Source organism: Oryzias melastigma, linkage group LG11 (genome assembly GCF_002922805.2).
Source record: "Oryzias melastigma strain HK-1 linkage group LG11, ASM292280v2, whole genome shotgun sequence".
Taxonomy (NCBI): domain Eukaryota; kingdom Metazoa; phylum Chordata; class Actinopteri; order Beloniformes; family Adrianichthyidae; genus Oryzias; species Oryzias melastigma.
Genome location: NC_050522.1, coordinates 810,991 through 825,289, shown reverse-complemented (window position 1 = coordinate 825,289; position 14,299 = coordinate 810,991). Strand labels below are relative to the sequence as shown.

Below are 14,299 nucleotides of genomic sequence, written 5' to 3'. Positions count from 1 at the left end.
CTTCTGCATTTTCAGCTATCAGCTTCAGCTTTAGTTATCAGTTTCAGCATATTCAGTACCGGTAACCACATTCAGCTTACAGCATTCACACTAGCATTATCACAGGTAATGCTATATAAGTAGTTTTTTTAATGTTTTGATATTGTAATTTTCTTTGAAAATTAAAAAAATGAATTATTTTAATTTGGCTATGTGTTGCTTTCTGGAAAATTTTAAAAGTTTACGTTTAGGCTGTGATTGTTACACTTTGTCTGTTAACCTACAAACCGACCCGGCCCCACATCGGGAACAAAACAGTTATGTGGCCCTCACAAGAAGCAGTTTGGGGACCCCTGTCCTAAATCATCTCTATTTCATACTTCTCCTTTTTCTGATCCTCCAGGACTCAGATTCAGCATTGCCATGCCCCATCCCTCAACCAACGGTGCCAACGTACCCATCTTTCCCCCCCACGGGCTTAGCCCTGCCAGCATGCATCAACATGGGGAGTGGAAAGCACTGCCTGGGAGGACACCATCTGCTCCTTCCTGCAGGTTCTCAGGTAGTTCTTCGTTCATGCCTCATGCATGTGTGGTCAGATGTTCTGGAGGCGTCTGCTCTACTCTGTTCTCTGCTGGTTCTTGCAGACTCGCGTCTCACTGCCCGCCGGTCTCACAGTGCACTCCATGCCTGGCAGACAGGTGTGTATGCACACTGGACTCCCCCACTTCTTCCACATGCCCCCCCCAGCCCCTGTCCCCTCCAGCCCCCAGCCTTCGCCCAGCCCCCACTCCAGCCACACCCAAAAGGTAGGCTGGACGCCACAGACAGGAACAGGTTGATACTCTTCCTGCCTGACTGTCTGTCTGATCTCCTTTGTGTTCCTCCTGAATATTTCTATCCAATATGGAAAACGGTGCATAACGACCGATACATGACCTCCAGTGGATTCTGAAGGAGGAACGCGGCTCCATGAGCTCTGTTGCTTCCACATAGCAACAGAGACATGAAATGGATTCATCATGTTCTGTCTGTCTTTTAGAACGGAGCCAAGTTCAACGTCAAAGGCTTCCACAACCCGTCGCTGCTCAACGGCGCCGCAGCGGCCAACCGCGGACACACGCAGTATCACCGTAACTCCTGGCGACGCAGGAAGAGAGACAGCCTGCCAGTGAGCCTGAGCAGATAGACCCCCCAGCAGAGTTCTGTGGGCCGGAGGGTCACCTCCAGGACGTGGGGGCTCCTCATGACGTCACCTCCAGTATTGTCTTCCTCGTCAGTGTTTGCTGGGGGGTGGCCCCGCCCACGTCACTTAAGCTGCTCTGCAGCTGTCGGTGGTGCCGTGTCACCTCTCTGTTTTTATACCACGACTTTTTCTTTTGTGCAATATATTTTTGGGTTTTTTTGGGGGAAATTATTTAAGTTTGTGTATAAATAAACATTTTATACAGTTATTTTATTTTTGTAACGGTTAAGTTTGCTAGCGGGACCTCATGTTCATCACTGTTTTTTTTTTGTCATTAGGATGCTGTGGACCCCAGTTTAAACACCCCCCCTCCCCTCCCCCACCTGTATGAATGTGACTCTACTGGTGAGGTGAGACGATTGGGGAAAAAACAAAAAAAAAAGCTAAAAAAAAAAAAAGAAAAGGGAAGGTTTTTACTTTAAAAAAAAATCTCAATATTTCGGTTTCCGTTTAGTCCTTCGGCCCGGTTAGCCTTTAGCATTTTAGTGGGAAACAGGGCTGCACCCCCCGGCATTCTGTGGAAGAAAATGAGGAAGAAGGTCCATTCTGGGCCGAAAAGTGATGAGGAACATTTCTGAATATTTCTGGATAAAATATCACTCAGTTTTGATGCTTTTGGAGAGTGAAGGTCAACAATCTGGGGTGGTTAGTTGCCGTGGAAACGGGAGGGGGGGGTTCTTCCGAGGACCCTTGTGACGAGGAATTTGATTTTGATTCCGTTCAGGAATCTTGTGTATAGTTGATTGCCAGGTACTTCCTGTAAATATTTGCTTCGTTGGTGTCGACTCGTGTGTGAGGGACACGGTGACACGGTCCGTGAGCGTACACGAACCCGTCCGCGCCGGGACCCCCCACCCCCAGAACACACGCCGGCATTATTACTATGCAAGTGGATTACTCTGTGTGAAGACTTCCCACTTGGGGACTGGTTTTGGCAAACCGCTCTTCGAACTCGACTATCAAGACTCGAGCCAAAACTGTAACCCCTCCCCCCACCTCCTTTGTAAGTGTTTATGACCCCTCCCCCACCCCCAGATAAGTTTTAAAGTCTATTTTTTTACTGTGGGTGGGATGTTTCAGTGTAATGTGTGACAGTGGTGAAACTGTGAGAAATTACTGTTGGTTTTTAATGGCAGCGTGGGGGAGGGGCATGCGGGGCGCGACTTGCACTCTGTTGGGGCTCAGACTCTGTCTGCGCTCATCAATCATTCACCTGATGTTTTGGATTGGAGTGGCCTCTTTTACCGTCATGTCGGACGTTTCTGAACCTCCAGTTTGCTAGCAGACAATTATGACACCCCACCCGCCAACCACCGTAGAACAGTAATGAATTGGCTCCAATGCATAAATTACTCATAAATGTGTCGATGTGATCAAAATAAAACGGTTTGGATGTGGAAGCTCAGACTTCCCACCATGAGGAGTTTCATATGAAATCGGTGAAGGAAGGTGGTTTGTGGGTCAAATCTGTCAAAGCAGTCTAAGGATAATCTGTGCATCTCAGCGGGCCTCTGGAGACCTCTCCAAGTCTTTCCAAGCTCTTCCTGTTACCGTAGAGGGAAGGAGAAGCATGAGGCCTCACGGACTGCTGAGATTATGCTTTTGCTAATATACGATGTGTAAGAACATTGAAAGATTTTAAGTCTTCTTTTGGCTCCTTCACGTGAGTGGTGGCCCCTCGAAACGGCCTGAAGGAACCACTGCCTGGCTTTTGTTTTTGGACATTTTTATGTAAATATTTTTTTGTATCTTCCTTTTTTAATAAATGTTTTAAAACCGCTGGCTGCTGTGTGCCGTTCCTGCCTGAACTCGTTTCGGTTTCTCCCATTTCTAGAATGGGGTTGAGCAAACGAAGGGAAGAGAAGACCAAACTCTTCTTGACAAGTCCCAACAACTTTCCTGTAACAGAGGTTGACTTTTCAGCCGACACTTGGAGGAGCTGCTGTCAGAGGAACGACTGTTCCAACATCGAGACTAAGACTTTATTTTTTCAGATTTACCAACTTTTTCTGTTGGTGCAAATACCGGTTCATTTACTCTCATCTGAACTATGTCTGAACTCCCACCCTGATCCCTAACGGGTATCAAACTACAATGCAGGACTATCTAGTGCACTGGATTTTAAAACCAATTTGGACACCATGCTCACTGCTTTTTATTTTATTTTTTATATCTTTGATTTTACAAAAGTGAAAACTAAATCAATATGAACATTTTACGATGATCATTTATGAATCCACTGTGTTCATAAGATGAAAACATTGATGGTTTATTTAAAAACTTTTAAGTACATTTTTTTGCATAATTGTTCAAACGCAATGCATTGTGGTTTATATTAGCTAATGTAGTGAGCATTGATGCACAGTGAGTATTTTGAAGAGACTTTACTCCAGCTTGGTGCGCCATTGCTGAAAAAGTAATAGCCCCCCTGATCCCCGTCCTCTGATTGGTTGATTGCTGACGAGAGCTCCGCCTTTTGGCACAAATATCAAAATTCAAAAACGCTGAGATTCCCAAAGCGTTTGTGTGAAACTTCTACAGATGAAAATAGAACCTACAAGTAAAGATTTTTCTACAGTCTTACAAGTTGTGTTTTTCCCCACAACCTCAAGTTAAATCTTGTGAGCGTGTGGCTTTTCTTCACATTTCAACATTTTTACACATAAGTTAAGGTTTTTGTCATGCAAGTTCATAAATTATATTCCACAAGTACACATTTTTGTCACATGTTGCTCTTTTTCCTGCAACTTCACATTGACTTTTACATGTGTGTGAATTGAACTTATTGTAGCTCGTGTGTGTACTAATTAAACTTGTATGTTTTGGCACATATTTACCTTCATACAATAAGCAGTGATACACAGTCAATCAGACTGTTCTACTGTAAGTGATTAGGAAAAATATTTAATTGCTGTCTGTCTTCATTCAACTGATGAAACATTGTTACAGTAAAAAGAAACTTTATTTAGCAATTCAGAACCAAATGGATTTAAGACTGAAGAAGTCTTTACGAAGATCTTCCTGTCCACATGTCAGATCTTCAGAGAAGGTGTTCTAAATACACATGGCTGGGTTTTTGGTGTGATTCTTTTTGTGAACACTGGGGGGCGCTCATGCACCTCTGAAGACCTTTCCGAACGCCAGTCATCTGTGGACTTGCTGGTCCCTGCTGTCCTCAGCAGGCTTACAGCTGCTGTCTAAATTTAGACGTGTGGATTCCACATCAGCAGACTTTGTCTACATGCAGGTCGCAGTAATTGCTGGAGTCTTTCAGGAATAATTGTGCTGTCACTGAAGATACATTCCTGAGACTTTTCATGCCACTGCCAGCAGTTTCTCTCACTAAATGATGGGAGAACTCTGGAAGAACACCAGAGCTGATTAGTACAGTGGATTTATTAGACCAGAGCTTTCCAGGTATACTTTGTATATGTAAGTTGAGGCTGAAGTATGGTTTTATTTACAGAAATAAACCTGATTTTTCCCTCAGAACTCACAAATTCCTGGTACCTGGATTTGTCCTTGCGTGATTCTTGATTTGTGTGTATCTTTGGGTTTGTGCGTGCATATCCTTGATTAGCAACTCATTTAATACATTTTGTGCATAAGTACAAAAATGATTAAACAAAAGAAAATACAGAATAAAATTTACACATGCAAAAATTAAAATTACAGCATCTTGAAACGGAATTACACACAAATCTTTAAAAATCCCGCCTGAATCACTTGTCGTTCAAACACAAAACCGCATTTACACACCAATAAGATGTTTTTTCTACGGGAATGATCGGTCATCAGTTTTCTTTTCAGCCGCTTTGAACTCAGATTGTAAATAATATCTGGTGAAAACTTTTTCCTAGAGTCTCACCTCAGATTTGTGCTTAAATGTGGATTTGTGTGTACATAAGCGATTTGTACGTAACTTTTAAAGATTTGTCTGTTATTTTCAAGCTGCTGTCATTTTAATTCGTGCATGTGCAAATAGCATTTTTTAATTTCATAATTTTAATCACAAAATGCACAAAATAAATTGTAGGAGTCACAAATCAGGAATTATGCACACACAAACCCAAAGTTACACACAAACCAAGAATGCAGGTGGGGGTTGGGGTGAGTCTATTTTCTCTCCATAAAGGGATTTCAGTGTTGCCAGATAGAGTCATGGTTTTCAAGCCCAAAAAATATCTAAAAACCATCAGATTTGAGAAAAAAACCCAAGTTCCTCAATGATTAACAATACTTAGTAATCCATTATTTGTTACTTCCTGTCTTGATTTAAAGACCAATTTTGAGATATTTTTTAATCATATTACATCTGACATTTTTGCTGATCCAAACTTTATGAAACAGATTCCTATTGAACTCCATGAATAACCATTTTTTAAGAAAATTGATTAAAAAAAGGACCTACTTTGTGTCAGATACAATCACTAAATAAATGTCAAACAGGAAGTTCATTATCATTAGCATACTCAAAAACACAAAATACAGAGATTTTGATCAAAACCGCACAATCTGGGTGTTGTCACTGTATGGCTGATCTACAAATCTCTTCTTGTACTGAAGTTCTCTGTTACAAAGGTCAAGAAGTCACAATGCTTTTTGTTCAAAGGATTTGTATCATCTGCTTGTTCCCAATGTCAAGACAGATTTGGAGAATCGGGCTTTAAGTTCTGCTGCATCTTCTGGACCCGAGCTGTTTTCACTTTCTATGGAAGCGGAAGGGTTGATCCTCTTTTTCATTTTTTGTGTATTAAAAAAACCTGGAGGTTCTTCGTTTCAATGTTTTCATATATTAAAAATAAACAAATTCTATTTTTTTTACAGTTTTTTTCAGAACATACAACCACTTTGACCATCTCTTTTGTTGATTGTCCAGAATATTTTCGTCCCATACCTTTTTCCTTCTTGCACAACTCTCTGAGAAGAAGTGTTGTAGTCTCAACCAAGGGTGCTAGGAATCAAACTTACTACTGATACGGTTCCTCTTCTGGTGCACGGAGGCTCTGAACATAGGTTTGTATTCTCAAAGTGTCCACCTCAATGTTCCACTCTATGCCCAGTGCTCTCTCAGAGGTCAGTTGGTCCTGGTTCACATCCTTTCTTTTACTCCTGAAGCTCTATCGTCTTCAGAGACTGACATCAACAGTAACACGCTCTTGAGTTGCTTGTCCACTTTACAAGGCGAAACCTTCCACTGAGACAATTCCAAACTAAACTAAAGATGAACCCAAACACTCTCATGCCGTCGTCCAACAGAAGCTTTGGTAAAACAGTCCTAGTGTCTGTCTGTACAAAACATCCTAATAGCAGTTAAAGTGGATGATGTAAGAAACATGTTGTATATAACAGGTTTTTGAGGAAGGTTTTGATCGTAGGGGTTCCAGAACCATTTGTCTCAAATACGATGCAGATGTAGACTGAAATGAAAGCAATGTAGACACATTTGTTTCACTCATTAGACATTTGCCAAACTCACAGTTTGAAATATTCACAAAGACAGCAGGTGATAAACTCATGGGCTCAGGCCACCGAATTGTTTTTAAATCACTTGTTAGTGTCCTCAAAGGAGAAGTCCGGCTTCAGTTTTCCTTGTCTGTCTTTTCCCTGTGCAAACATCATCTTTCCACTGCTTCTGCCTTTTTTTTAGCTTTTCTACCAGGATATTTTTCTGTCAATCTGCCTGAAGTCTGTGTCCAGCAGCCTCCTGCTTCCCTTCCTACCCCATCATAGCAGACAGTACAATCAAGCCTCTTCCTCAGATGTTTCTGTCTCCTCTCACAGAAGGATTTCAAGATGTTGCAGAAGAGATCATCTGGGTCACTTTACACCACGTGTCAAAGTCGAGGCCCGGGGGCCGGAGCCGGCCCTCCAGATCACTTTATTTCATTGTTTTTAATGGCCCGATGTTATGACAAATGGCAGATGTAATATCATTCTAACTTGTATAATTTTGGCAAAATATATTTTTATGGAGAGTAAAATATTGAAAGTTATTTAAGGTTTAAGTTGATTTATTCTGGAATATTCCTGCCTTTTTATTATGCATAATTAAGTTAAAATGTTACAGTTTTAAAGGTTTAAAAATTGGCATTCTGTTAGCTTTTGGACTATTTTGGCATTTATTTAGATTTTTTAGGCTATTTTTAGTTAATATTTCAGCTACAAGCTCGTCATTTTGGCTAACTTTTTTAAAAAGCTTTTTAGGATGTTTTGGAGGTATTTACATGCTATCTGTTTGGACTAATTTAAGTAATTTGGGCTTTTTGGGGGGAGTTTAGCTAATATTTTAACTACATCCAAGCTGTTTTAGCTAATATAGGCTTGTTTTTTTAGGGTGTTTGGAGTTTAGCTAATGTTTCAGCTACATGCTAGCGGTTTGGCTAACTTAGGAATTTAAAAAAAGCTTTTTAAGCTGTTTTGGAGATATTTACATGCTAGCTCTTCAGTCTAATTTAAGCTTTTTTGTTGTCTTTAATTTGTTTTAGAGTTTAGCTAATATTTCAGTTACATGCTAGCTGTTTTACCTAATTTAGGCTTTTTTCAGTTTTTTAGGCTATTTTAAACTTTAGCTATTTTTTCAGCTACATGCTAGCTGTTTTGGCTAACCTAAGTTTTTAGGCTAATTTGGCATTTAGCTAATATTTAAGCTGGCTATCAGATTCAGCATTTTCAGCTATCAGCACTAGCATCTTCTAGTTCTTAATTATATTAAAAAGTTAGAGTTTTAACGTTGAAAAAGTTTAGTTAATAAATGTTTAGCCTTTTTTTCCCCACGACCTAAAGTGTGTTTTGGATTTTGGCCCCTTGTGTGATTGAGTTTGACACTCCTGTTTTACAGCATTTTACATTGTAGTGATCTAAAAATCCTTTTGTTTTATCTATGACACTGAATAGGAGATTAATCAACTCTCATTCTGTTACTTTAACTTCCTTCTGACTCCACGAGGTTTCATCCAAAAATAAAAAGCCTTCGATTTCTAAAAATATCCTTCAGCTGTGAGTGTTGTGTTTGTTGTTACCTGCAGCATGCCTGGACTCTGCTCACCGGCTCTCCGCGGTCAGCGTGAAAGGAAACTGTGGATTTAGCACATTGCGGTGACATTTTCACGCCTTGCAGTGCATCACATGCTGGATGAAAAAAGCAGGAGGAGAAGGAACACGGTGTGATACAAACGGAAAAAAATGGGAATAGGAGAGGAATGTTGGGATTTTGGTTCTTAGATCCTATTTTTATCCCAGACTTTCACTCATTACCTTCACTCAGACCCCCCCTCATTTGAAGCTGTCGTCCTCCCACACTCTGTCTGTCTCCTGAGTGTTTTTACTTCCTGACTTTGTTTCTTCTCCTTCCTCTTCCTCCCCTCTCGTGTGTTTTCCTGCCTGTCTTTTCATCTGGCTGGTAGGGTAACGTTTCATTCTTGTTGCCTCCATGATCTGCTGTTCTCTGGATTTAGCTCAGCTGTCACAGCCCGGATGGCTCTCTTTCATCCTCCTTATCACAAAATCATGAACTCATAATGACACAAACTTCTCTGATCTCGTGCTCTCTTTTCCTCTGATGCTTCGGCGCGGCTTCCTCTGTTCGTGCGCACACACCAGTACCGCCCGTGTGTCATAAGCTGGCGTTCCCCTTGCATGTTGATCTCAATTCCCACTTTTTGAGGTGCAACACACTAATAGCTCTCTCTCTCCACAGTCTCTCTCCCGCTCTGTTACCCTCCCTCCCTGTTTGTCTCAGTCCTCCTCTGCACCTCACCACAGAAACATGTTGCCTCGCTGCAGCTCACAGCAGTGAGCAGAAGCTTCCAGCTCTCTGTCATTCTGAAGGAGCGCACGTCTCATCTTCTCTCTGTTCAGTCCAGTCTTCAGAGCCAAGAGGACTATCGTCTTCACACTTTCCTGAATCAGACTGTCACCTCCAGGTTGAAGTGGTCCAGGAAGCTGAAAGCTTGGCTGTTTTTCCAGCTGTCCATCCTCAGCAAACTTCCTTAAAAGAAAGGAGGCGGGTGGATGTTTGAGGAAGAGGACCAGCATCTTCGTTCGGCACACGTGTTTGAAAGCAAGCTCCCGTAGAGGAAGCTACCCATGTGGCAGGAGGCTCTGTGGACCCGCGGACGCTACCTGCTGGAGAAGAGTGATGGAGGCGATGGGTCTGAGGGGCCCGAGAGCCTGGCAGACAGGTGTCCCAGGTTCCAGGCTGAGGTGTGCGTGGAGAGTGAAAAGCCTCAGGACTGGCTGTACGAGTCGTACTACAGAAAGAGCCAGCAGCATCCGCTTTTTGTCTTCCTGCTGCTGATCGTCATGGGAACCTGCTTCGCGCTGCTGGCAGTGTTCTTTGCATCAGGACTGGTGAGTGTGTGTGCACGTGCACAGGGTTGTGAAGATGTAGGTGGTGTACCAAGGTGATGACAGGAAGTCAGTGAAGTTTGAGCCCAACTTAAGCTTGTTTCCACTGAGCAGTCCGGTCCGGTTTAGAATGGACCAGGCAAATCAGGTGAGCGTTTCCACTCAAAGTTGGACCATCTTGGCACACGGGCAGTGAAACTAATAACAATGGAGCTCATCCAGCAGCTTTTTTTGGTACTTTGTACATTTTACCAGGAAATCCCATTGAGAGTTACATCTCTTTTTCAAGGGAGACCTGGGCCAAAAGGCATTGTAGCAATGCTACAATTGAGGAGACTGACGCTGGGTTCACACCGCACGCGGAAACGCCACGAATCCGCTTCACCTCCTGTTCACACCAGATTTTTCTCGACGGTCAACATGCACTTCTGCTCAGCTGTGGTTATTTAGAGCTTCTACACTTCATTTGACATAGTCCATCTTGACTTGCTGCCATCTGCCTCCCTCTCGTTGATTGTGTCTTTAGACACCCAAAACCACACCCCCGCTCAGCAGTCGACCCCCTACATTGATCTGTGTTTTTTCAGTCACGCGACTCCTCCAGTTTGTCACAAAAAAAGATGAAACTTGTATGAAACTTTTGCTTCCGAAGGTGCTCCAGGAATTTCCCAGGAGGGGAAGGGCACACCAGCCTGCATGGAGAAATGGCATCAGCTGACTCAGAAGGAGCTCGAAAATATCCTGATAATTATCATCCAGAGCAGGGGTTTATTATGGATGAAACTGGAAAATTCTGGATAGAGGTGCCCTCTCGCACTTAACTGATGAAAGGAGAAGCACGCACTTTTTTAACAATGCAAAAAGTGAAATCTAAGTGAGATGAACCATCTTAGAACAAGAATATACATGATTATTATTTTTAGTGGTAAGATAATTCTTCTCATTTAGTAGATTTTATGCCAGATAATTTCCCTTATTTTAAGAGTTTTGGTTCCTAATGATTTTAATAAGATATTAAGGCTTGTTACTAAAATTTTATTACCTATTATGCATAAAAACACACTTGAACCTAGAATCTCAATAGTTACAACAGTAACATTATCTCCATGTGACATTTGTATGGCCAAGATCAATGCAGGAGTTTTGCCTTAATTCAAAAATGTCAAGTAATTTATCATGCACAGTGAGAAAACAATAGTGAAAACAACAGTTTATTATTATTTTCAAAGAATAGAAAAGTACTATTGTTTATAGTGTATTTGGCTGGTATCAAGAAACAGATCCTAGTAGTTAGCATAAAGTCAAAATAACCTTAATTGAAAAATCTTAATTAAAGAATCATTTTGAACATTTTGAGTAAATAAAATCTTTGAAATTATGTTTATATTAGTCAAAAGTAGCTTGATATTAGTAAAAAATATATACTAGTTTTAAGATATTTGTGGTTCCTATGAGGTTAGATATTTTCACTTGTTTTTAAAAGTCTTGAGCAAAATTTTCTTGTTCTGTTGGCAGATAAATTTTCTTATTTTAAGCAATATTTACCGGATTTTTGTACATTTTTCTTGTTTTTCAAAGCAGACATTTTGCAGTGAGGGACAGAGGGACAGTCCTCATGTAAAGTACGCTGTTTATTGTTCTGGGTTAAAAAAACTCTGTTGAGCAATACTCCAATGTTCTTTAGTAAATGTTTGTCTGATCAGAATCGTATTTGAGGAGAATGGAAGGTGACAGACATTCTTCTGCCGCAGGGGTTGGGGGGTGGGACGCACACTGGGGGTTCTCATATATTCGGCTGATTCGCGAAGGTCCATAACCCCCACAAATAAGGGGGGATACTGTATTTTCATCTCTACAGTCTGTTTAGATACAAAAAATTTGATCGCATTTGACAATAGTGGTATTTTATTGTGAAAAATAAGTTATATTTTGAAAATTGATTTTCTCATGTTTCTTGGCATAACTCTCTGCCAGGATTGACGTGGATCCCGACGGCAAACGTCAAAACGATCGCTGCTCTCTGCGAGCCAGCTGCAGAGGTCTGCGGCGCATCGCGTCTGGTGTGAACTATACCATCGGTCAGGGGTCGCAACTTTAACAGTAAAAGAGTTGTTTGGGCTCGTTTTCTACTGATCAAAACCTAGAAATAGTCTTTCTTTAGCCTTTAAAAAGTTTGGATTTGCATTCATGAATTTCTTTTTTTAAGATAATTAATATGAATTTTGTCTATTTTTTTCGCTACAATATATATACACTATATATATATATATATATATATATATATATATATATATATATATATATATACATGCTTGAGAGAAGATTGTGGGTGAGAAAGAGGAATACAGACGCTTTCTTCTGTCATAATGACCTTCCACCAATCAACTGGTTTCAACTGTAACTCCTCACTAACCAGTCCATTTCATTTATGGACAACAGACGGGGCCCACACATGGTATGGTTTGGTGCAGCTTAATAGGTCTGTTTTATAATGGAAACGTTTAAAACTCCAGACCGTACTGAACCTTTCAGAGGAAACGCGATCTTCAAGTGCAGCTCGCTACCTCTCTCCTGACACAGAAGTTTAAATAAACGGCTGGGTTTTGGTGTTATTTAACCAGGATGGGTAAAATATACTCAGCATTCACTCAGCGCTCAGCAAAGGCAGCATTTAATAGAAAAAGTGAAAACGGGTGGAAGTTGAAATGTATCTGGCCTGAAAGCTCCTAATTACAGCTTATTGTGAGAATGTTCAGTGCAGCCCTTTCTCTACAAATCCTGTAGATACAAATGCCAGCTCTTCAGTACAAACTAACTTAAAGTAATATTGTTATCTATTGGGAGTTCTTCACAAATGTTTCAACCACCTCTGTTAACTGATATTTTTAAAGTTGACCAAACAGGTGATTAATTCTTTCAGGAGGTCATAACTATATTTTAGTCTCTATTAAGGTTAAGCTACAAATCAAACCAGTTCCACTCTTTAGTGATGCTGAGGTAAAAAATTGATCACATGGAAATACAATCACACATTAATAGGAATTACATATAATTACTGATATGTATTTCAGTGACAGACATTGATGTTTGCCCATGCCTGTTTTGTTATTACACACTATAAATGTGTTTGTTTATTTTTATACATATTAAATAATGCATATATTTTGTTAATTGCTTGTTTTATTTGTTTTAAATTCAACAGCCAGGGGACTGCAGATTGAAATGAGGCTACAGGAGATAATCTGGGACTTTTACAGTTGTTATTCCTTCACATACAATGCCCTCCCCTAATAAAAACAGCTAAAAAACTCCAATTCAGTAGAAGTTCTGTGTTAGGCCATGTGCATAACAATCACACATCACTGCCACCTGAAACTGAGCTTCAAACTCACCAGCTCACCATTGCTATTTTTAAGACATGTGCTGCATGTTTTTATGAGTAAAAAACTTGGAGAAAAGGAGTTCTTATGAAAAATGTGTTGAAATTATTTGGAATTAGTTTCCAGTTGTTGTAATTTTAATTTGTGCATGTGTTAATTGTGTTTTGTATTTTTTTTACTTATGCACAAAACATATTATATGAGTCACAAATCAAGAATATACATGCACAAATCCTAATTTATGCACAAATCAAGAATTACACACCCACAAACCAGAGTGAGTCTATTTTCTCTCCATAGCTTGCCTCTGGAAAAAAGCAGCAAACCTGAACGTATTCAGAAATTATGTTTCACACTCATCCTTTCACTGCTGTTATTACATTGTACTTATTTTCATTTAGGTACAATATGAACTGGTCTTACATAGTTCCTCATAGTTTATTATCAGTTATTTCAAGCCCATAGAAGCGTTAGTTTCTCTACCACATGTTATTCTTTGCACAGGAGATTTTTAGCGGTAATGTTTCATACTATCGTACCGGTGTAGTCTCAGTGAACGTCTCGTTAGTTGTCACACACCTGACTGTGTGAAATTGGTTTATTTAACCCTCTGGTGGACCAGTGAGCTGCGGTCATGGTGGCACTCACGACCCATCTTGGGTGTTTAATCACCAACCCCTATGCTGCGGGACAAGCAGGGCGGCACTGAATCTCTTTTTTAGAGGCGATTTGAAAGATTTGAGGCGTAACTCCACTTTATGTTTGGACATAAAGTTTATTCATTGTGTGTGTCACATTTTTCAGCTCACTGTGAGAAAATGTCATCATTTTAGAGATGATAAAATATTCTGACTAATTCTTTTAAATATTAGATTAGGCACTCCTCAGAAGAATGAAGGGAACATTATGAAGACACATCCTATACCTCAACAAATGAAATATTTATTTGAAATGCTTTATTCTTTACATAGTTGCATGTGGTGACAACACAACCACACAAAAATTAATAAAGGGAATTAAATGTATTAGCTTATGGAAGTCTGGGTGTAAAATCATAGTCAAAGTGGGGCAGCCGTGGTGCAGTGGAACGGTGGTCGACCCCTTTTCGAAGATTGCAAGTTCGATTCCCGCCTTGCCCGCCCATATGTTGAAGTGTCCTTGGGCAAGACACTGAACCTCGCATTGCCTCTGGTGAAAGATTGGCACCAGCTGGGCCACCACAAGTGTGTGAATGGGTCTGCGATTGTAAAGCGCTTTGGGCCTTCAAGGAAGGTAGGCAAACGCTATCAAAGTATACACAATTTACCGGTAACGCTTTATATTAAGGTGTGCTTGTTAAGTATTA

General features: G+C 40.6%; 2 protein-coding genes and 1 long non-coding RNA gene across 4 annotated transcripts in view; 2 read left to right on the top strand and 1 right to left on the bottom strand.

Annotated features, from left to right (window-relative positions):
• Positions 1–3,007, top strand: part of tent4a (terminal nucleotidyltransferase 4A) — a 16,643-nt gene extending 13,636 nt beyond the window's left edge. The window contains exons 11-13 of one of the 2 annotated variants that reach the window (XM_024257846.2): positions 383–541; positions 627–680; positions 1,022–3,007. In XM_024257846.2, coding sequence (XP_024113614.1) covers positions 383–541; positions 627–680; positions 1,022–1,168 — 360 coding nt within the window. In that variant the 3' untranslated portion in view covers positions 1,169–3,007. Of the gene's footprint in view, positions 1–382; positions 542–626; positions 789–1,021 lie in introns of both variants that reach the window. The other variant, XM_024257844.2, reaches the window with a different exon arrangement.
• Positions 3,008–4,232: 1,225 nt separating this feature from the next.
• Positions 4,233–8,986, bottom strand: LOC112136287. Its single transcript, XR_002917322.2, has 3 exons — positions 8,483–8,986; positions 8,248–8,356; positions 4,233–6,645 (listed from the first exon to the last, which is right to left on the bottom strand). It is a non-coding gene; the product is annotated as an uncharacterized LOC112136287 (long non-coding RNA).
• Positions 8,987–8,990: 4 nt separating this feature from the next.
• adcy2b (adenylate cyclase 2b (brain)) overlaps positions 8,991–14,299 on the top strand; it is a 67,363-nt gene continuing 62,054 nt past the window's right edge. Inside the window, exon 1 of the mRNA XM_024257887.2 lies at positions 8,991–9,577. Coding sequence (XP_024113655.1) covers positions 9,314–9,577 — 264 coding nt within the window. The 5' untranslated portion in view covers positions 8,991–9,313. The remainder of the gene's footprint in view (positions 9,578–14,299) is intronic.